The sequence below is a fragment of the Lissotriton vulgaris genome, chromosome 3_2 (genome assembly GCF_964263255.1).
Source record: "Lissotriton vulgaris chromosome 3_2, aLisVul1.2, whole genome shotgun sequence".
Classification (NCBI taxonomy): domain Eukaryota; kingdom Metazoa; phylum Chordata; class Amphibia; order Caudata; family Salamandridae; genus Lissotriton; species Lissotriton vulgaris.
This window is the reverse complement of record NC_141690.1, coordinates 113,414,214-113,436,665: the sequence shown is the minus strand read 5'-3', so window position 1 is coordinate 113,436,665 and position 22,452 is coordinate 113,414,214. Positions and strand designations below refer to the sequence as shown.

Sequence of the window (22,452 nt, the reverse complement as noted above, 5' to 3'; positions counted from 1 at the left end):
CCACGGAAGATCTTACGGAGCATGCGCAGGGTGTTGAAGCACGATGACGCAGCGTTGACTTGTCTGGTCATTGAGAGGGAGGAGTCCAGGATGAAGCCCAGGTTTCGTGCGTGGTCCGTTGGCTTGGAGGTGGTGCCCAGGGCAGGGGGCCACCAGGAGTCGTGCCAGGCGGAGGGTGATGCTCCCAGGATGAGGACTTCCGTCTTGTCTGAGTTCAGTTTCAGGCGGCTGTTCTTCATCCACTCGGTGACGTCCTTCATCCCTTGGTGTAGGTTGGCTCTGGCGGGGTCGTTGGTGAGGGAGTGGATGAGCTGGGTGTCGTCGGCGTAGGAGATGATGTTGAGGTTGTGTTGGCGTGCGGTGGCTGCGAGGGGGCTCATGTAGACGTTGAAGAGGGTGGGGCTGATCGAGGATCCTTGTGGTACGCCGCAGATGACTTCGGTGGCCTTGGATCTGAACGCGGGGAGGCGGACTCTCTGGGTTCTTCCGTCGAGGAACGAGATGATCCACTCCAGAGCCTTCCCTTGGATTCCGATGTTGTTGAGGCTCTGTACTAGGGTGCGATGGCAGACAGTGTCGAACGCTGCGGATAGGTCCAGGAGGATGCGTAATCTGCGTAAAGTAAAATCTTGAAAGGTATTACTAGTGGGACAGCAGCATTAAGGATTTTTAAAACAGACTGCTCTGAAAGTATTGTCATCGCTGTTTCTAAATTCCTGCATTGGATGTGGGCTATAAGGAGGAGAAAGTTGTGTTGTTCTAATTGAACCTAGGTTAATCAGTTTTTTATAACTGTATATACTACCACCATTGGGTTATAAAATGTCTAGTGACCTCAAAATTCTTTTTTAAATTCATTTATTGACTAGGTTTTTAAATTGTATAGTGTTTCTTTTAAAAACAAATATAAAAATGATTATACTGAAATGGAAAATTTGCAGGCTTTAGTAGGAACTCTGTGTCCCAGATACTTTAGGGATTTTATTGTTGTCTCAGCCCTTTTTAAAATGTGAAATTATATTTTGTGTGCAGTCTTTTATGACATGTGTCGAAATAAAGACTTATTTGAAATTGAAGTAAAATCTGAGTGATCCAGGAGCCTACCTTAGGGCCATTTGTGTTTGTTTTGCAGGAAGCTGTCCACACCATTTATGTAGAGTGAAAATAAAAATAGTGCACGTACGCACTCCTGCCTAATCCCCAGGGTCACCCGAAAACTACTTATATTTTCCTATTTTTTCCCATGACGTACGCAGGAGGTTATGAAAGCATATAACTGGGAGGGAAGCCTTACTATATTAATTGGAACACCCATATCTCTAAGCACCAGCCATAACTTGGCATGCTTCTCCACGTCAAAAGCGCTAGACAGGTCAGCAGCACATAGGTAAACGTGGCCTTCCCTGGCCATAGTATGCTTGCTGACAATAGGTGTAAGTAAATTCCCTGATCCACAGTCCCTATTTCCTTCCTTAAGCAATATTGAGCGTCCGTTATTATATTCATTTCCTGGGCCAAGGCTTCCACCCTACCCAAGATCACCCTACCCATAGTTTTTACAGCAGAATCTAGGAGGGATATAGGCGGTAACACCTTGCACGTCCCCTGTACCCTTTTTGAAATATATGGATAATCACGCTTTTGCTCCATGAATTTGGGAAATGGCCGTGAGCTGCTGCATTAAAGATTTGGGTCAATATCCGAACCCATAGGGAGGCGTGGGTCTCAAAAATATCCACTGGGACCCCATCGGACCCGGTGCTTTTCTTAAGCACTTGCTCACTTGTAGAGCTGCCCTGACCTCCTCAATGGTTATGCGTTCTAGAGCCTCAAACATAAGTATGTTTGGGGAGCTCACCAATTGCTAGGTTGTCTTGATTAAAGATACTTCCAAAATGCGTAATCCGGACATCTGGCAAAATTGATGAATCTATAGTAGGAGTGGTGCTCTGTTTAAGAAACGGGGAATTTACAGTTTTCTAAAAGAGAATATCATTTCCAGTTTCAGCTGCCTGTTCTGAATCTGCCCGTGCCTGCTCCTGTAGTTCCTTATTTCTTCTGTCTTGCTTGGTCTTGTAATCCTTCCGTAATTCAGTAATTAAGTACTAATTTGACTGCAGGAGTAACTAAGATTTGATGTGTCCGGGTAATCCACATACGTGTAGAAGTATATCCTCATAATCTGAGGGGCTGAAAATACAGACCGTGAATAAAATATCTCTTTAAACTCTCTATTAAGGCTATTTACCTAAATAAATTATAAGGAAGCTCAATATCCAGTTTAGCGCTATGGAGCGCAGTCTTTCTTTAGTTTGTTTACAGGGACTGACGAAATTGGAAAACACTCCTCAATCAAATGACTCAGCAGAAGTTTGAGACGTTTATTTGTTTCACTGCATGTTTTGCCTTTTAGCAAGTCCTATTTATGCAAATGTTGTAACCATGTTAAAACTTTCATTTTCATGAAATTGACTACGCAAATCTTTATTATTAAAAGAAATTAACCCAGCAATAGGACTTTGTGTCTTTAACTAAGAAGCCTCATATAAAATAACATAACATAACTATGTACATGAAACTACAATAAATCTCATTCGTGTAGTGCTTATTTTTTTTTTTTTTTAAGTATTACATTATTATCAGGGGCTCAGCGTTTTGATTAGAAGCCCATTGTTGGCACTTTCCTATACCAAGTCAACCTAGTTTTGATTCCCTTTCACGCCTCTAGCAGGTTGGTTTATAGCCATGGTGTCTCCCTGTTAGTGCTTTCTCTTCCTCCTTCTTTTTTTGCCAATTTTCTCGCAACGTCTGATTGTTCAAAAAAGTCCAGGTCCCTAAAAATGAAGGCAGGAGCCCATTACTGTCAACCTCGTGCACAGTCAAGAACTGCATAGACGAATACTGTGTTGCAGAACAATTGTAGTGGGTCCAGCTCTGAAGAACGTTGTAGCTTGTAGGTTCTGTGTGTTGGTTCAAAACACTTCTCTGCAGAAGAGCAAGACCAAGAAATGTATGGGAATTGTTGGATCTTCTTTTAGTAAAATCCGTGACTTTGCACTTCCTCGTCCCCTTCCCCGTGTCCAGATCACAGGAAACACGTGCAAGAGGTGTCATTGACAACGCACATGGGAGCTCTCCACCCCATAAATGGCACTCTTGTTTCAATGTGCAAACTTTCACAGGAAACTTGCTGAAATCATGCACTTGTGGAATCTCATCTTGAGAAGGAATTGAAGTAAATGTGTATGCATCACTGAAGCTTTTGTTTTTCTCTTTTTCTTTGATAGTATACTCTAAATATATTTTTACCCATTAATAAACTATGTTCTTACACATTGATTTGGGCAAACAGGATTGGTGCGCTAGTTTTGGATTCATCTCAATAGAAGCATATTTGTGAGCAGATAGCAATTGTGAAATCTTGTACAACTTCTATCCCTGACCCCACTCTCGGAAACATAAGTGTATTTGTGTTGTTCTCAGTCAACTGGTTTCTACCTACATCCTCCCTAGCCCACTATACAAAAACTGGAAATGCCATTCCCAGTATTGTTAGTGTCTTATTTCACAAAGCAGTGGAAAATATATTAAGCTGATTAAATGATGCATCAATGCTTCTTCTAGAGACTACTAGCATTCATGGATTTGATTATGTTACCCTTAGAAGATAAGCCCAAAGAGGTAATGTAGATACACGGATTGCAGCAAAACGTCTACAGACAGTGCAACAAACCAAGGCAAAATCGTCAATATTGAGTTGCTGACAAACAGTTACTTGAAAAAGTAACAAGATGACCAATATTCATTCTGGAAATAGAAAATACATCTATGATATATTCAAGAATACCTTTGCGATCATTAAACACCCCATATGTGTTCGAAAAATCCATATGTCCTTATGTCCTAAGAATTGCTGTAGTTTGAATTGCGTTGTGTTAGTGTGTTAAGTCTTTATAAATAAACTGACAAAGAAGTCTAATCATGTGAAGTGATTGAGTGGGAGAGGTGTTGCTGTAAATCAGCTTGGGGTTACAGTTATATAGCACTATACTAGTTTTAAATAATTCATGCTGAAGTTCTATAATAAACAACTTAAGGGCTGGAGCAGTGGTTCCAGATCTTTGTAGAACCATGACCCACTTTATAGAACAACAACAAGCTTTCATGACCTACCTACTTTAGTGGACTATGAGGAGTGGTGGTGGTTCGGTCGTGGCGTGCGTCGGTTGAGTGCTGAAGCTGTTGTGTATGTCCGTGATCTTGTTGTGAAAGTAGGAGGCGAGGGAGTTGCAGAGGTCTTGCGAAGGGGTGATGTTGTTGTTTCCGGCGTTGGGGTTGGAGAGCTCTTTGACGATGTAGAAGAGTTCCTTGCTGTTGTGTGCGTTGTTGTCCAGTCGTTCCTTGAATGCAGTTTTCTTGGTGGTGCGGATCAGTTGGTGGTGTTTTCGGGTGGCGAGCTTGAGGGCAGTCATGTTGTCCAGTGTTGGGTCTCTGCTCCAGGCTTTCTCAAGGGCTCTGCAGTTCTTCTTGGAGCTCTTGAGTTCGTCGGTGAACCATGGGGCTTTCTTGCTGCCGGGTCTGCTAGGCGGGGTCCTCAGAGGGGCGAGGTCGTCTGCGCAGTCGCTGATCCACTTCGTGAGGTTGGTGGCCGCTTGGCAGGGGTTCGTTGCGCTGGTGGGTGGGTTCTTGCTCAGGGAGGTCGCGAGCTGGTCAGCTGTGATCTTGTTCCAGCTTCTGCAACAGCAGCCTGTTGTTGTTGGTGGTGGATCGTGGTCCTTTTGAAGCTGAAGTGGACGCAGCTGTGGTCCGTCTAGTGGAGTCCGGTGTTGTGGCTGTAGGCGATGTCTTTGCTGGATGAGAAGACGGGGTCGAGTGTGTGTCCGGCGTAGTGGGTGGGGGTGGTCACCAGTTGCTTGAGTCCGAGGTTGGCGAGGTTGTCCAGTAAGGTGGTGGTGTTGCGGTCGTTGTTGTTCTCCAGGTGGAAGTTGAGGTCTACGATTTTGAGTGATCATTTGATAGCCTAGAGGAATGCTTTATGCAGGACTGGAGCCATATCATTTCCCAACCATGAATCAGTTATGAATAGTATGTCTGGGTTTGCATCGGTGAGAAAATCGTAGATGTGATATTTGTTTTTAGAGAGCGATCGAGCATTTATTAGTAGACAGTTTAGAGAATGTGTTTTGCTGACAGTGAGACTTTGATTTGTAACCAGTGTTTTCCTCTGGAATAGCCTTTCTTGCTACAGTGAAAATAGCTTTTGATACTTTTCACTGTAACAATAAATGTTAACATTATATTCCTACTTGTCCTACTTTTAACTACAAAGCACCCTCTTTTATGGGCAATAAGACCTACATTGAAGTGACTTTACAGGGGGGTTTGACTTGGCAAAAGGGTTATATTGACAATTAAAATTTGCAGTTTAAAACTGCAACAGCCAGGCTACAAACAGTAGGTCTGCATTAATGTTCACACTATCAATGTAGTGGGTGGCACATTGGATGCTGCAGTCCACCAGTGACATTTAAATTACAATCCCTGGGTACACTTTTTACCATGTACTAGGAACTTATAGGCAAGTTAAATATGCTAATTAGGGGAATGCCAATTTTACTATTTTGAAAGGGGAACAAAGGGAAAATATAGAGTACTGCAAAAGGCGAAAAATCTGGGGTGAGCCTGCAGAAAGGGCAAATTTTCTACAAAGCATATATTGGAGAAAGGTTCTGATGATGTTTTGTGTGATGGCTAAACAATGGAGAGTTGTTAGAGCAAGTGGGATAAAGTTAATAGTCCTTTTTTTAATTCTGCTGTGTGAACAGTTACTTCCCGTTCAATCCTCTTAGCAAAAAACTGAGCAAATACTTCCTAGTATTCAAACTCCTTTTTAGAAATGGGGGTATTGCACATAATTTGGAATGAATGTGTATAATTTCATTGTTGCGCATAACACTTTATTTTGTTTTCTTCTCAGGGACCAACTTCATATGTACTCAGCCTGGAACAAAACCAGTACTTTATTTGGAATCCAAGTAAAGGGCGATTTTATGGCCAGTATGACACATTCTGTCCCCTTCAAAGTGTCGGGTGCTTGATTAATGCTGAAAACGTAAGTGTGTTCTCCCTCCATAACCTAATGCTTGTGCATATGAGTTTGAGCTGGTAGATCCAACTTTTTTTCCTGCCATTTTATTAAGAATTGGGTGTTGATAAGCGCCACTCCATTCGAACATTCTGGGAGTTGGCCTAGCCATTGGGGTAGAGGTGTGAACCCTGCTGTCTGAATGGCAGTATCTCAGCCTCCATCTTGTATCGGTGAAGGGCAGCATTTTGGTTGAGACAAGCTTCTTCCTCTACTCAGAATTACTTAAAACAACATCATAATGTGCCCTATAGAAGATCTAGGTTTGGATTTGAACACATAGTGGCCAACCATTATTGAGTTAAATCAAAATGTATTGTGCTCAAACCAGTCCAGTCCAAATACACCTGCACACATTTATGCTCATAGAGCTAAAAGCATATCTTTTATGGAGTCATGTTGCCAAGCACCATTAAGAATCTAGTCATCAAAATTACTTGGGACACAATACTCTACCAAATTAGTTGTATGCCTAGCCAGCAGACCCTGCTGTCCTTGAGAAAAGACCTGAAGTCCTCACAGCATGCCTTATAATGTAAATGTTTGTCAATTTTGCCCCTGTAGAAAGGGATAAAACATCATTAGCCTTGCTGCCTTCAAATTCTTTCTCATTCTCATTCTTTATACAACTCCCTCACTTGTGCAGTCAGGTATGCCAAATGAGAACTGAGAGCAGTTTAAGTTGCCTATGTGGTGTGCACAGTGAGTGCGTATCTCATTCTGGCTGTTAGAACTGGGTGTCTCTAGTTGGCTGAGGTAGGTACCTTAGTCCAAATAGGGACCCTTGCTTCTAGTCAGGGTAAGGAGGGAGACACCCTTAGATAACCCCTGCTCAACCCCTGGTAGCTTGGCACGAGCAGCAAAGCTTATCTCCAAGGCAATGTGTAAAGTATTTGCACCACACCGGTTTCATGGAAATAGCTGTATCTTTATAAAAAATAAATACGATGAGACCAAACGATAGAAATCCATCATATGTGTATTCGTAATATTTCACTTGGCCGGTTCTTAGGCCAGCAATCACTTGTAGGTTCTTGCGTTATTATTGAGCCATTCACGATCTCTAATGCAGTCCTAATTCACAGCTATGCAGTTCATAATGTGGTAATAAGACAGTCCTTAATCAGGCAGTTCATAATGCAAGAATAATGCGGTTCGTAATGCAGGAATCAGGCAGTTCGTAATGACATAATAATGTGGTTCTCAATGCAAGAATCAGTCAGTTTGTAATGCAATAATAATGCGGTTCATAATCTGCGCAGTCAGCTTGGGCCCCCAATAGGCCCCAACGCCAGAGACAATGGTCATAAGCTTAAAGGGGTGGCCCTGGTACTACTGGGCAGATACGGGCAGCTGGGAAGCTTGTCGCGTCTAACGCAGTGAGAGCTCGGAGCACTCTTGTACTCTCCCTGCATGCCTCCTCAGGCCACACATGCTTGCGGCTCCCGACCAGAGTCCAAGCCTTACCTAGGGGGGTGCGCTGCCTCGCTCTCTCTCTCCCTGCTCGTCGGATGTCCTGCTTGGCGATCCCGATTACATTGCGGATCTTTTGCCAGGCGACGCTATATCCGAACGGGTTACGGCGCTGCCGTCTACTTCGTTGATGATTTTAGGCAGATTCCTTTTGATGAACAATGATCACAATCCCTTTCACCTTGCAGCTTTCTTGGCTTCAAGAAATCCTTTAGCACGTTGCGGCTCGGGCCGGCGGCGGTGATCCTTACTCACAGCCTCAGTTACGATGAAAGCTCGGCCCACAAACAGCATTACAGCAGCGTGGACGATGTTTCACGCTGTGGGGGCAATGCGATCATGGGGGACCTCGTAAACAGTACCACGCACCACACAGCAGTCTTCCAGAAATCCTGTAGCACGTTGCGGCTCAGGCCAGTGATTCTTACTCACATTCTTAGTTACGATGACTGCTTGGGCCACAAACAGCACAGTCCTCAGAAGCAGGTGGACACCGAACACATCAAAGTCCCTTATCCTCTCCTTAGTCAAATCAAAGAACTGATGGCCAGCCCTAGAACACACAGCAAGGGCAGTCCTTCTCTTCAACTGTTCTTCTTTGGCAGATGTTTCTCTTGAGCACAAAGTAGGTTCAATCCTTTTTCAGTATGGATTTCAGTCTTGAGTTCAGGGGTTTTAAGCTCTTACATTTATAGCCCTGAATGCCTTTGAAGTTGTTGTGTTCAGGGGTCTCTGACTTCAGTCCAAACCAGATCTGGGGGTCTTCTGGCCAGTGCACACCCTCCTCCTTTGATAGTTAGGGTCTGGGGCCCAAACGCTTAGCAGGAAGTAGAGCCATCTTATGGTGGCAACTACACAGCCCTCTTCACATCTAGGGGGTTACTCCTGCCCCCAAATCAAAGCAGGCCAGCCTGTGACATCACAAATGTGGTAAATATTTGTGACATGTACACTTACTCTGTGAAATAGGATGAGACAGTCACAAAAATGTGTTTTTGGTGACCTAAATATTGTGAGTCTGAACTGGAATCCTTCCGGGACACAAACGACCAGGCGAAAATGTACAGGGGAATTAGCTATATACTGCTGTACATGGAACTTTGATTGTGCCAAAGATAAGCTGCAGGATCCCCCATTCGGAGGTCACTTACTTGTTGCACTTTGACTTTGTTTATCAGCTATTCTAAATTAAATACTTTCAAGCTGTCAGTAGCTATTTTCGATGTAGTAATTTGAGCCTATGTGAAGATCTGTGTACTAATTTGATTTAAACAATTCAACCCACTCTTTGTTTGCAAAAAAAGGTTTATATTTCTTTCTAAGCGTAACTTTCCAAGTCAAATGTACCTAATCGAATAATACATAATAAACTTTAAGCAGGTAACATTACCATGTTCTCTCTTTTAGATTTGGTTCAACATTCAACAATATGATTCTCCAATGAGTATAAAGTTTGACGTAAGCAACTCAAAATTATGGAAGCCATTCTTTTCAAGAGGTTTTCCAAATCCTGGTCTTTCTAGTGTACAGGTAATGCACATTTACCCAAGAAAAGTTTTTTATGTACCAAAGGGATTACAAATAAATAGCTTTTAGCAGGGATCTAGATCATGGTGTTTTGCCACATACAGTTGTTTCTTATTTGCTAAAACACACTTCATAAAAAATGGATATCTGGAATATATATTTGCTCTAACATGTTTTGAGTAAGTTTATTGAAATTATAATTTTCCTCACCATAACGAAACAGTCATTGTGGATCAACTGAGTATATCAGTTAGTTAATGTTCTATTTTTATCTTATGGTTTTCTTAGATACATCTCTTTACTTTAATGTTGTTTAAAGTATGCTGTAATGTTGATGGGGTTCTTCTGTATGAAGTCTTTTTTTAACTTGAAAACAAGTCAAGAAGAACAAAATTTCAAAGGACAAGCTATACATTTCCTGTACTGCACCTTAAAATGTACTAGAATCTCCTTTTACATTTACTCTGCAGATGTTACTTAAAGAAGCAATAGTAGTCGGTTATTTTTGCTCTCCAGAAAATTCAAAATTGTATATTGACATTGTTTACGGCTGTTTTGTTAATGTTGTTAATACTTAATTATTGTTTCACATCTCTGTATGTTCCAGAATGCCTATTTAATTAGTCTTTTCTATTTTGTGTGATATTTTATTAATATCTCATAGGTATTCTAGAGATATTGTGACAGTTTACAGCACCGTTTTATTGGGTCCTATCAAGGATTTAAAGACTTTCTGTAGTTACTGGTTTTCCCAGTATAAAAGGTTGTTTTTCACAGTTGGTACTCAGAAGTCTAAACTGTTGCAGTACCTAGGGTTGATCCTTTAGTATGTATTTTAGTGTTTATAATCTGAGGCATTATATTCTTAATCATTTGCTCTTTCATTGCTTGTATTTTCTGTATTTCAATTAAGATTATCTGTTTGAAATATTGTAGTGGCCAGCCTCACCAAACTATTTGCATGTTTAACACATTTAAGAACTAACATTGATGAGAGAGCGATTTTAGATGATCATGGTGATAATTTCTTCTACTATTTCCACTCCAAAAAAGAGAGCACCTATGATAGCATTCATGCAGATGTCTCCGAACTTAGCTTCTACTGTGAGTTGAAACTAAAAGGGTATAAAAGTACCAAGCTGAAGGATACAACGTGCCCAATTTTTTTGTGGGTACTCTATAATCATCTGGTATTGCAGGTTGAATGCTTGCAGCCCTATAATTACTGTTAACTGAGGTAAAAAAAAGTAGAGGTTCCTAATGTGTGATTGAGTCAGTTATCTAGGCTTGGTTGTTATTAGTCTACCAGACTATCTGTACCCCACATGCCTAAGAAAGTAAACAAACATATAATTATTATGTAATGATAACATTAAAGGGAAAAGAACCAACAATTTATAAATGAAATACATATGTATTAAAAAAAATTGCATACATATTTGTGGGTCTCAAACCTACACTATAGGGTACTGAATTACAAAGAATGTTGACAAGGTAGTACTCATGTGTATCAGACATGAAAGTATAGGGAAATATTCTAAACCAAATAATTATAAACATGTTTTGGCTGTCAGTTTATAGCATGTTGGGAAGACAGCTGCTCACCCTATCCCAAGTGCTGATGAGTTGATAGACAAATTGGGTGCAGACAAATTTCTAAGTACCTCTGAATTAGCTGCAGGGTAGTGACAGATTGGCATGGCACCAGGAGCAAAAGAAAAGACCGCATTCTCCACACCTGATGGGCACTATCAGGTTACTGTTTTGTATTTGTATTTTTTATTTCGTATTTGTTAGGCGCGTGTATCACCTGTAGGTCTCGCAGCACCAGCGGAATACTCAGATAGCCAGGTTTTCAGTATTTTGCAAAATCTCTTGTGGTTTTGTTCTGCACGAAGATGCAAGGGAAGGGTATTCCAGGTTTCAGGACCATATTTGGAGAAAGCTCTGCCTCCGTTTCTGACTGTGCGCACTTTGGGTATGGCTAGAAGGAGTTTGCTGGACGAGCGGAGGAGTCTGGCTGGTTCGTATCTTATCAGTTTATTGGCTAAGTATTTGGGCCCATTGCGGTTTAGAGACTTATGGACCAGGCAGCATGTTTTGAAAATGATCCTCTTTTTTATGGGGAGCCAGTGGAGGGCCTTCAGACTGGGGGCAGAGAGGGTACGAGGGGGGAGGTTAAGGACCAATCTGGCTGCCGTGTTTTGCAGCACCTGGAGTTTGGACAGTTGTTCCTCATTGATGCCAGCTAGTCTGGCATTTCAATAGTCTAGATGACTAATAATGAGACCCTGAACAAGGGGCATTCGGGAGGATAAAGGAATCCACTTGAAGACTTTTTTTAAGGGTTCTCTTTAGGCCAAAACAGGTGCGATTGTAGTGTTAATATGAACAGCTATAGAAAGTTTGTCATTGATTATGATGCCTAGGTTGCGTGCTGTAGCTTTGGGTGGCGGGCAGGGGCCCAGGGATGATGGCATCCAGTCGTCGGTCCATATTTTCTGGGCGTTACCGAATAGTAGAATTTCGGTTTTGCTGGCATTAAGAAGAAGGTGGTTATTCGCCATCCAGTCACTGTGAATGCCATGCATTGATTAAATCTGACTTTGGTGTCAATGGGGTCTGCCCGAGTGTGATTAGTAGTTGCGTGTCATCAGCGTATGACACTGTATTGAATCCATAATCACGGATGATCTTAGCCACGGTGACACGTACAGATTAAAAAGTGTAGAGCTCAATATGGAGCCCTGGGAAACTCCTTTGTCGATGTTTTGTTTTTTGGAAAGGAAAGAGCCTATTTGAACTTTAGAGGACCTTTTGCCTTTTGGTTTAAAGAATACACCTGCCACCTTCCAACGGTTGGTGAATCAAGTCCTTGCTGGATTGGAAACCTTTAGTGCAGCATATCTAGATGATATTGATGTTTTTAGTTCCACCTGGCAGGATCACCTGATCCACCTGGGGAAGGTTTGAAAAGCCCTGCAAACTCCAGGGTGAACTGTCAAGGCATTCACATGCCAGATAGGGCAGGGAACAGTGATATACTTGGGCCACCTTGTTTGGGGAGTCCATGTGCAACCCGTACATCCCAAGATCCAATCCATCCTGGAATGGGTAGCTCTAACAACCTAGACCCAAGTCAGTGCATTCCTTGGTTTGACTGGGGACTACAGGAAGTTTGTGAAGGAATATGGGTCAATTGTGACACCCCTCACAGAACTCAACTCCAAGAAAATGCCCAAAAAGGTAAACTGGACAGTTACCTGTCAAAAGGCTTTTGACACCCAGAATGAGGAAATGTGCTTAGCACCAATCCACAAAGATCCAGACTATACCAAGCAGTTAATTGTGCAGACTGATGCCTCTGAGCAAAGGTATAGGAGCGGTCCTATCCTAAACCAATGATGAAGGCCGAGACCAACCTGTTGCTTTGATAAGCAGGAGGTTACTCCCCAGGGAGAAGCGTTGGAGTTCCATTGAGAGGGAGGCCTTTGCTATGGTTAGGTCCCTGGAGAAGCTGAGACCATACTTGTTTGGTACTCACTTCATAGTGCAAACTGATCACAGACCTCTCAAATGTCTAATGCAAATGAAAGGTGAAAATCCTAAACTTTTGAGGTGGTCTGTCTCTCTACAGGGAAAGGACTTTATAATGGAACACAGACCATGCTAATGCAGATGGATTTTTCAGGTTCTTCCACTTAGAAAATGAAGACTCTCTAGGGAAAGGTTAGTCTCATTCTCTTTAGTTTAACCATAATAATCCCACAGCAAATACCAAAATATCATAAGCACTGCCACAAACCGATTAGCAAAATACATGAGACTCTCCTAGAAGCTAAGTCATGATCTGGCTAGCTAAGTGTAATTAAAGACGAACAATCAGGAAAGCCACTCCCCCTCACCCTCACTTATTACCCACATCCTCCCAGGTCTGATAAAAAACAAAAAAACTAACTGAAAAATATACCCTCTACAAAAGAACACATACCAAGAATGACAAAGGAAATTAGCTCCTCTGTGTGGGGGCCAAAAAATATAGGCCCACATGCATCAAAGCAAAAACCGGTCACAAACGGGCAGATTTCAGAATCTGCCTCTTTGCGATCGGTATTTTTGCATTTGGGATGCATCATCCCAAATGCAAAAATCGCAATTTAAATAATCTCTGAATTGCGATTACTTAATTGCCATTGCATTTAAGGATTCGCGAATTGGGATTCCTTAAATGAAATGCATTAAAGTAAAAAAAACTAGCAATTTTGCTAATAGGGGGAGCAAATTACCATGAAGTTGAAACTTCATAGTAATTTGCAAAAACTTTGAAAGATGCACTAAAGTGCATTTTTCAAACTTCCAATTTACAAACACACATGCACTTGGGGCACATGTGTGTGTAAGATGTACTCATATGCAGATTTCAGGGGTGCAACAGGGTGTCCTTTTGACACCATGGCACCATTGAAATTGCAATCTCAATTTGTGATTCTCTAATTGAGAATCGCAAATTGAGAATGTCTTCCCATTCATTGAATAGGGAGGTGTTCCTTAATTGTGACTCGCAATTTGCGAGTCGCAATTGAGTTTTTTGAAATCACTATTTTTCAGCGATTTCTACATGCATAGCCTTTTGCTATTCCTTATTAGCGAATCCTTATTTTCCGCTAATAAGGAATCGCAAATGGCATTGTTGATGCATGTGCCAGAATGGTGCTTCCTTTCCATCTGGAGTGTAATGGGGTAAATCAACCAGGTGAACACTAGGCTCCTAGCCGGCCTCCTACTGTAAGGCACAATATCAAGCAATACCACATGTCTTAAATGTGTTTATTTATTTAGTAATTTGTATAGTGCGAACGTGACCCATTAGGGTATCAGAGTGCTTTACAGCAATAGCAAGATATTTACAAGATTCAATAAAAACAAGTTAAATACATGATTGGAGCAGGCAAACATGAGAAAACAGTGCAGAGATAACAGCCTATTTGTTGGGAGTAGGAGTGGTGATCAAGAGTACAGTTGGGGGAGATAGCAAGTGGACGTTGGCAGGAGCAGAGGAAGACTGCACAACACCAGCCTTTGCCCCTAAGATGACAGTGAAGCGAAAAAGATGCAGAGTGATCAGTAATGGGACACTTGTTACACCTTACAACCTTGGGTTCAAGGAAGAAGAGTACCCTCAAAAAACTCAATGCGAATCTGAGTGCGGTATATATGTTTCATCCGCCCCGCATTGACTTTGTGGCAGTTATCATTGGGATTTCTTCAGTGCGTAAACTGCCCGCCTCAACCAGAGGCACCTCTGGGTCGTTTGGTGCAGTGTCCAGAGATTGAGGGTTTCCCCACTAACAATGTGAAAAAAGGAAAAAAGGAAATAGAAAAAGAAGCTTGGTGCACAAAAAGTGGATTAAAAATGAGAAAATTACCCCTGGGATTTATTGGGGGGTAGATTCTCAGTTGGTTTAAAAATGGTGGTACTTACTGCAGACCGAGTTACTGGGTCTGTAAGTATTAGAGTTGTTGAGAATTCGTCGACATGTTTCAGCTTCTTAGGCCCGAGGGGTCTGTGAAGCTTTCGTCAGGACTTACAATATAACATAACAAAAAGTATACTCACACTATTTGTGCGGTATCGGTATAGTCTTTTCAAGCTAGGAGCAATTATCCAATTTCTGAAAAAGAATTGTATGTTAGTACAAACAGATCTATATGTATATACTCTTTTCCAAATTTTATTTCTGACACAATGGGGGAGGAAAAGCAAAGTCCTTCTGTGGAACAAGGCTAAATTATACTCATATTTAAGAATCAAGGGGAGGAGGGTCTCAGGGTTCAGTTGTACAAGAGGCATGGTGAATTTATAGAAAATATCTGAATTGTGTTCCATATTATATCTTTAGATGCTATTTATTGGATGTCTCTATAGCTGTTAGTCAGTAATAATTATATTGAGAGGCACCTACACAAATGATGTCGACTCAGAACTGGGTTAGCACCATTCGAAATTATTCAGAAAATCGGCATGTGCCAAATGCAAGGTAAATAGTTAGAGTTGGATCCTGTCTGACATTGTCCCGTGACATCATACATTTTTAATTGTAACACTGGTGTCTTAAACTGTGCACAGTCATTGTAAACATGTTATTCCTCGTAAATGGAAAGCACTAAACGCTAACCGCTGACTAGTGCATCAGGCACACTGTAATAGATGAAAAAACGGGAGGGGGGTTTGGCTCGTTGTTGTACGAAATCTTTGTTATATAAAACAGTTACCTAGGCGGAACATCAATGTAAGGTTCCGATCAGGCAAAGCGGCAGGCAGGCAGGATGATTGACAACAAATACAGTTTTCTGAAAAGCAGTTGGCGCCGAGTGCAAGTTATTTTATGAGGCGCTGGGCGTCAGTTGCACACAGTGCGATTATTTAGATAAAAAGTGCAGTTATTTTCTAAGGTGCGAAGCGATGGGCGTCTGCTAAACACAGTGCAGTTATTTAAATACAGAGAGCATCCTACCTGAATTTGTCCAGTTTTTGGCTCCAGGGGGGGAAGTCGCTGTTTGCGCGCAGAGCTGGTTGGAATTTGGTAAAGAAATGTCATAAAGTTAGGCAGAGGGAGAGGGGACGCTGCATCTTACCACAGAATTGAAGGTCTCTCTTTCTCAGCGCCATTACCCGCGTGTGAAGGGTTTCCTAACTTGTGCTGTCTCTGCCCCCGGATGTCCATGATGTTCCGGTCGCTCTATTTTTAAAGGCGCCACATTCAGATAGTGAGTTGCTTTTAAAGGAGCCTGCTACCATTTATTCATTTTGAAGTCTCGTGTTAAACCCGGGCGTGATGGCCATTGTTGATGATATACTGAAAATGGATTTTTCTAGTTTAGCAGTATACAATAAGTGTTTTCAGTAGTCCTAGGGTTATATTAGCGCACAGGATGTAGTGGCCATTGTTGATGAGTTAATGAAGGTGGAATTTTCTAGTTTGACAGTATACAGTCGGTGTTTTCTGTAGTCCTAGGGTTATATTTGCGCATTAAGATACGCTTGCAGAGGCATGAGGTTAATGTGCTTGCAGAGGCATGAGGTTAATGTACAAAGTGGTGCCACGCAATGTTATCATTTAAACCATGTTCGTGAGTGCGCAATCGGTCCACCCATCTCTGCTCCTTTTCATACAAAACTTTTTCTGCATTCTGTGACTTATCCGTCAGCATCTCGATCACTGTCCAGTGTATGTCATCGCAGGAATGGTTCATTTCGATGAAATGGGAGCACAGTTTAGTAGTGTTCTTCTTTAGCCTGATATTACTTTTATGTTCGCTAATTCGTGTTTTGATTTTGCGACATGTCATCCCTATATACTGTTTTTTACAGGGGCAGCTCACCATATAGATAACATGAGAGGAATTGCAGGTGGTATGTTGTTTTTGTGTCCATGTAAAGTTGTCTGATAACTGCAAAGTTTTGGAAACTGATGTAGTCTTACATGCGGCACACATCCCACAGGGGTAATGTCCTGTTATAGGTGTCATTGTTGCATCTCTCATTGGGATTCCTGGATTTTGCTTCCGAGGGCGAGTGTGCACTAGGGCGTCTTTTAGGTTTTTAGATCTCCGATTCGCGAATCTGGGTTTTGGCCACTCAAATTTTCCTGTGTTCAGGATATGCCAGTTTTTATTTATTAGTTTTTGTATGGCATATGTTGCTGGACTTCCCCCGCTGGAGCCAAAAACTGGACAAATTCAGGTAGGATGCTCTCTGTATTTAAGTAACTGCACTGTGTTTAGCAGACGCCCAGCGCTTCGCACCTTAGAAAATAACTGCACTTTTTATCTAAATAATCGCACTGTGTGCAACTGACGCCCAGCGCCTCATAAAATAACTTGCACTCGGCGCCAACTGCTTTTCAGAAAACTGTATTTGTTGTCAATCATCCTGCATGCCTGCCGCTTTGCCTGATCGGAACCTTACATTGATGTTCCGCCTAGGTAACTGTTTTATATAACAAAGATTTCGTACAACAACGAGCCAAACCCCCCTCCCGTTTTTTCATCTATTACACAGTGTGCCTGATGCACTAGTCAGCGGTTAGCGTTTAGTGCTTTCCATTTACGAGGAATAACATGTTTACAATGACTGTGCACAGTTTAAGACACCAGTGTTACAATTAAAAATGTATGATGTCACGGGACGATGTCAGACAGGATCTAACTCTAACTATTTACCTTGCATTTGGCACATGCCGATTTTCTGAATAATTTCGAATGGTGCTAACCCAGTTCTGAGTCGACATCATTTGTGTAGGTGCCTCTCAATATAATTATTACTGACTAACAGCTATAGAGACATCCAATAAATAGCATCTAAAGATATAATATGGAACACAATTCCGATATTTTCTATAAATTCACCATGCCTCTTGTACAACTGAACCCTGAGACCCTCCTCCCCTTGATTCTTAAATATGAGTATAATTTAGCCTTGTTCCACAGAAGGACTTTGCTTTTCCTCCCCCATTGTGTCAGAAATAAAATTTGGAAAAGAGTATATACATATAGATCTGTTTGTACTAACATACAATTCTTTTTCAGAAATTGGATAATTGCTCCTAGCTTGAAAAGACTATACCGATACCGCACAAATAGTGTGAGTATACTTTTTGTTATGTTATATTGTAAGTCCTGACGAAAGCTTCACAGACCCCTCGGGCCTAAGAAGCTGAAACATGTCGACGAATTCTCAACAACTCTAATACTTACAGACCCAGTAACTCGGTCTGCAGTAAGTACCACCATTTTTAAACCAACTGAGAATCTACCCCCCAATAAATCCCTGGGGAATTTTCTCATTTTTAATCCACTTTTTGCGCACCAAGCTTCTTTTTCTATTTCCTTTTTTCCTTTTTTAACATTGTTAGTGGGGAAACCCTCAATCTCTGGACACTGCACCAAACGACCCAGAGGTGCATGTGGTTGAGGCGGGCAGTTTACGCACTGAAGAAATCCCAATGATAACTGCCACAAAGTCAATGCGGGACGGATGAAACATATATACCGCACTCAGATTCGCATTGAGTTTTTTGAGGGTACTCTTCTTCCTTGAACCCAAGGTTGTAAGGTGTAACAAGTGTCCCTTTTCTCTTTTTGATAAACCTTAATCCTACCCCGGGGAAAGAAACGGACACAGTGATTCCTCATCCCTCCCTGTTGATGAACCTATGAGTGATAAGTAACATCAATGAAAAAGGAATCACATGGTTTACATATCTGATAACAAAGTCAGCAACCCTGCTAGAGTTCAAGTACAGAACAATAGCAAATCATTGGCCTGTGAAACTGTAGAAGCATGGAGGGAGTTTGGGGTAGGAATGCTCCCATTAGGAAAGTCTTTGCTACCTTTTTTAATCTTGATAGAGCTGGTATTCTTCTGATGTAGGGCAACAGCGATTTCCAGTTTCTGGGTGCAGCCCCTGAGAAAGCTCTTTTGTATGTTTTATTCTCCCGTAAGAGGTGTGGTTTCAACACAAAATGCCAGACACACCGGAAGTGCCTGCCTCCTCTAGAAACAGTAATTCTCTGAGCAAGATACGCAGGAGACTTAGACTATACTGCTTTGTGAGTGATATAGGCCAGTTTGAGTTGGATTCTGGCTTCATATGGAAGCCAGTTCAGCGCGTTCAGGTGCGCTGAAATGTGGTAGAATTTGTTTGAGCCTGTTAGAAGTCTTGTGGCTGCGTTAAGACCAGCTTTTAAGGGAGCTGTTGAGATCTTGGGTTGGTCAGATAAAGTTTAACACCCGCATTCGATTCGAGAGATAACTAAAGCCTGAACTGCCAATTTAGGTCTGATGTATCTAGGAATGGTTTGAGATTTCTTAGGTAGCTCAGGTGAAACCTGGCATTTTTGGCTAGTGTGTTGATGTGGGCATGCATATTCAGCTTTTTGTTCGGTGTGATTCCTAGTGATTTGGCTGAATCAACTATGGTTGGGGTGCAGTTCAGCGCTGTGATTGAGTTGTTCCATTCAAGTATTTACAATGGCGGCCGCCACTGACTCAGTCCTATAGGCGATGCGAGGCAAGGCAGACAGTGTGCAGCAGCTTTTCGTCTATTTTTCCTCTTTTTGCCCACGTGTCTTTTGCTTTATTGCCCCGACCATCTTGAACAAAGTAATGATTCCTCCTATTGCCTCACCTCGACTTCCTCCAAAATGGTGGCAGTCTGGAAATGATAATAGAAAGAGGACTGTGCAATGGAAACAAGGGCCTACAGCCACACGATAAGCTAGGATCACTAAGATGGCGGCCATCTTGGAATGGCCTTCTATAGCTTCCAATAAAGTAAATGTTGGATTTTGAAATAACAGTGGAAAATACGTTCTACATACATCCTAATCAAATGTTATCTAATCAAATAACTTCTTTTCCCGATGAGGATAATACCCTAAGGACCATGTACATAAGGAATTAAAGGACAGCTAGGACATTAGCAGGAGCCACAGAAAGACTCAGGGGGCAAAAGGATACATCCGAGTGGGACATAAGGTAACAAAGGAGAATAGAGACATCAACAGGAACGACAGTAGACCTGTAAACAACCTGTGACAGGTAATGGGCTAGAAGATACATCAAAGTGAGATCACGTCTGCAGGACCACCCCGGAGAATTATTTATCGCCATCAGTAACTATAGCCGGAACAGATTTAAAATCAGCAGGCAATAACTCTTACGTCATAAAGTACCCAACTAACCTATCTTAGAATGCAGCCTAAAAATTCAAACATAACCTAATTAGAAAAAACCCAGGCACGCTGATCTCTGACCCCTCCTTTAATCTAAACGAAGGCATTATTGTATATGACTTGATTTTTTCACCAGAAAAACTGCTAAATGGCGCACTGTCATTACGAAGATGCTCAACATAAAAAAATATAAGCAATATCCCACATGGTACTAAACTATTGATCATCCCGTCACCAATATTAAGAGCGGAACTATGTATAACTATCTACAAGAACGGTATTGTGCTTATACAAGCAGCCAACGATGAGTTAGAAAAGTTTGACAACTTGTTTTCAACCTTAAAAGAGTGTGTAGAGAACACAAGGTCTCAACAACACCTGACCACACAAGCAGTCACCCTATCTACCACCAACACAACCACCATAGACATCATAATACTTAGAGACCCTCAACAAACACAACCTACAATTCTGTCAGGAGACTCAACTTTGACAAGAGACTCGCTTGACGGGAATTGTACAGAGATAGGAGAAGTATCTCTACTATACGCTAATATCACCCTGACGCCTGTATATCGGAAAAAATCAGCCTCTCTACACCAGGATATGATTACTCCCACACATAGGCCATTTAATGGGAACCCTAATCCAGCAATAAAGGATAGGGAAGCTGGCATCCCTTCCATACCCCTCTCTACAACAGTACAAACAGCACCTGCATCCTTACGTAACTTACATCCCCCTACTAAAGACAAATCTAAACCACCGAGGACAAACACAACTCAAAACAGGCAGATGCGCACCTCTAGTATATCACCTCATACTCATAGAGAAATCGAAACTCTTCAAATACAAGCAGGCAATATGTCACAGGACATTCTATAAGCATTGCAGGCTATGGAAAAAATACTAGAAATCACTGTAAGCACTCACTCCAAAGTCGAGCTCATTCAAAAATCAATGCTTGATCTTCAAGCAAAGAGTAAAGGGACCGCCATGCCTTTTTCAAATAGATAGAATCGACCCCACAAAAATCTTAAATATTTATTGGAGGATGAAACCCAAACCCTACTCAGGTCATATGAGTCTACAGACATCAGCCGAGGTGAGTAAATTAGATCAGTCCCGATCAATGCAAATAGAACGTTCTGGCTTAACAACAGAAAACCGAACCTTAAAAACCTAAAACAAGTCAAGTTAACCGCCAACACTCAAGAGATGAACTCTAGTAGCTCAGGGAAACCACTGATATGCCTACTGCTCAACTGTCATTCCGCCGCAAAACATAATAATCCACATAATAATCCACATTTGTAAAGCGCACAATCACCCGTAAGGGTCTCTAGGAGCTGGGGGCCATCGGGAAGATTAAGCAAGCTATTGCACAGAGTCACATGGAGCTGGGCTAATCTGCCGCCAGTACCGGGAATCGAACCATGATCCCCAGATTGCCACAGGCATTGCATCCCTCTTCATTAGTCAGGAAGTTGACGTGACAATCTTGACTGAAACATGGCTCATGGAATCCTCCTCCCTGGTCATGGATCTGCTGGTGCCTACTCATTACAATAGTGTTAGGTTAGACAGACAAAAATGAAAGGAGGCAGTATAGCCTGCATACACCGATCTGGTATCGATGTCAGTCCGACCCTCTTGAATACTGTGAATATGTTATGTTATGTTATGAACATTTATTACGCGCGCAGCTGCTCCAGCGAAGGAGCGTCCAGGCGCCTGACAAGGTAACAACATAACACAGCTAAAAAAGGTGGCAAACTAGAGGTACAGCAATTTAAGGAAATAGGAAGGTCTTAACGGCCCTACGAAATGAGAAAAGATCATCAAGGGCACGAATCTTTAAAGGAAGGGAATTCCACAGAGCCGCAGCACGTACTCGAAATGAGCGGCTGCCAGCACTGCTACGCTTGAACCGGGGGACTACTGCAAGTTCAAGGTCCGACGAACGTAGAGGGCGAGCCGGAACATAGGGAGACAAGAGATTCAAAAGAATCTGGGCAGGGGAGCCCTTAAGGATCTTATGGGACAGACAGAGCACTTTAAATTGAATCCCCTGCTTAATCGCCAGCCAATGGAGAGAGCGCAAAGTGTTGGCAGCGGAACAGAACCTGGGTTGGCCCACCACTGCTCTAGCGGCCGCGTTTTGCACACGTTGTAGACGAGTGATTTCGGCCTGGTTTATCCCTACCAAGAGGGAGCTGGCATAGTCAAGCCGAGAAATCACCGTCGCCTGCACCACAAGCTGCCTGGTCGAGGCGTAAATTTTTTTTAACACAGGTCTTAAGCCACGCAGGATACCGAAACAGCATGCAGCAATTCTCTTTGTGTGGCAGATAAAGCTAAGGGCAGGATCTAACCACACCCCGAGGTTTTTTATCTCCGAAACCGGAGTCGGGGTGGGACCAAGCTCTGAGGGCCACCACATATCGCCCCAGAGTTCCGCTTGCTTGCCGATAATCATGATTTCTGGTTTTTTTGCGTTCAACTGGAGACAGTTGGAGTTCTTCCAGCTGGCAACCGCCCGAAGTCCATTCTGGAATCTTGGGGCATCC

General features: G+C 42.3%; 1 protein-coding gene across 1 annotated transcript in view; it reads left to right on the top strand.

Annotated features, from left to right (window-relative positions):
• CC2D2A (coiled-coil and C2 domain containing 2A) overlaps positions 1–22,452 on the top strand; it is a 432,763-nt gene that overhangs the window by 391,701 nt on the left and 18,610 nt on the right. The window contains exons 32-33 of the mRNA XM_086964074.1: positions 5,978–6,112; positions 9,026–9,148. Of these exons, the coding sequence (XP_086820200.1) occupies positions 5,978–6,112; positions 9,026–9,148 (258 nt within the window). The remainder of the gene's footprint in view (positions 1–5,977; positions 6,113–9,025; positions 9,149–22,452) is intronic.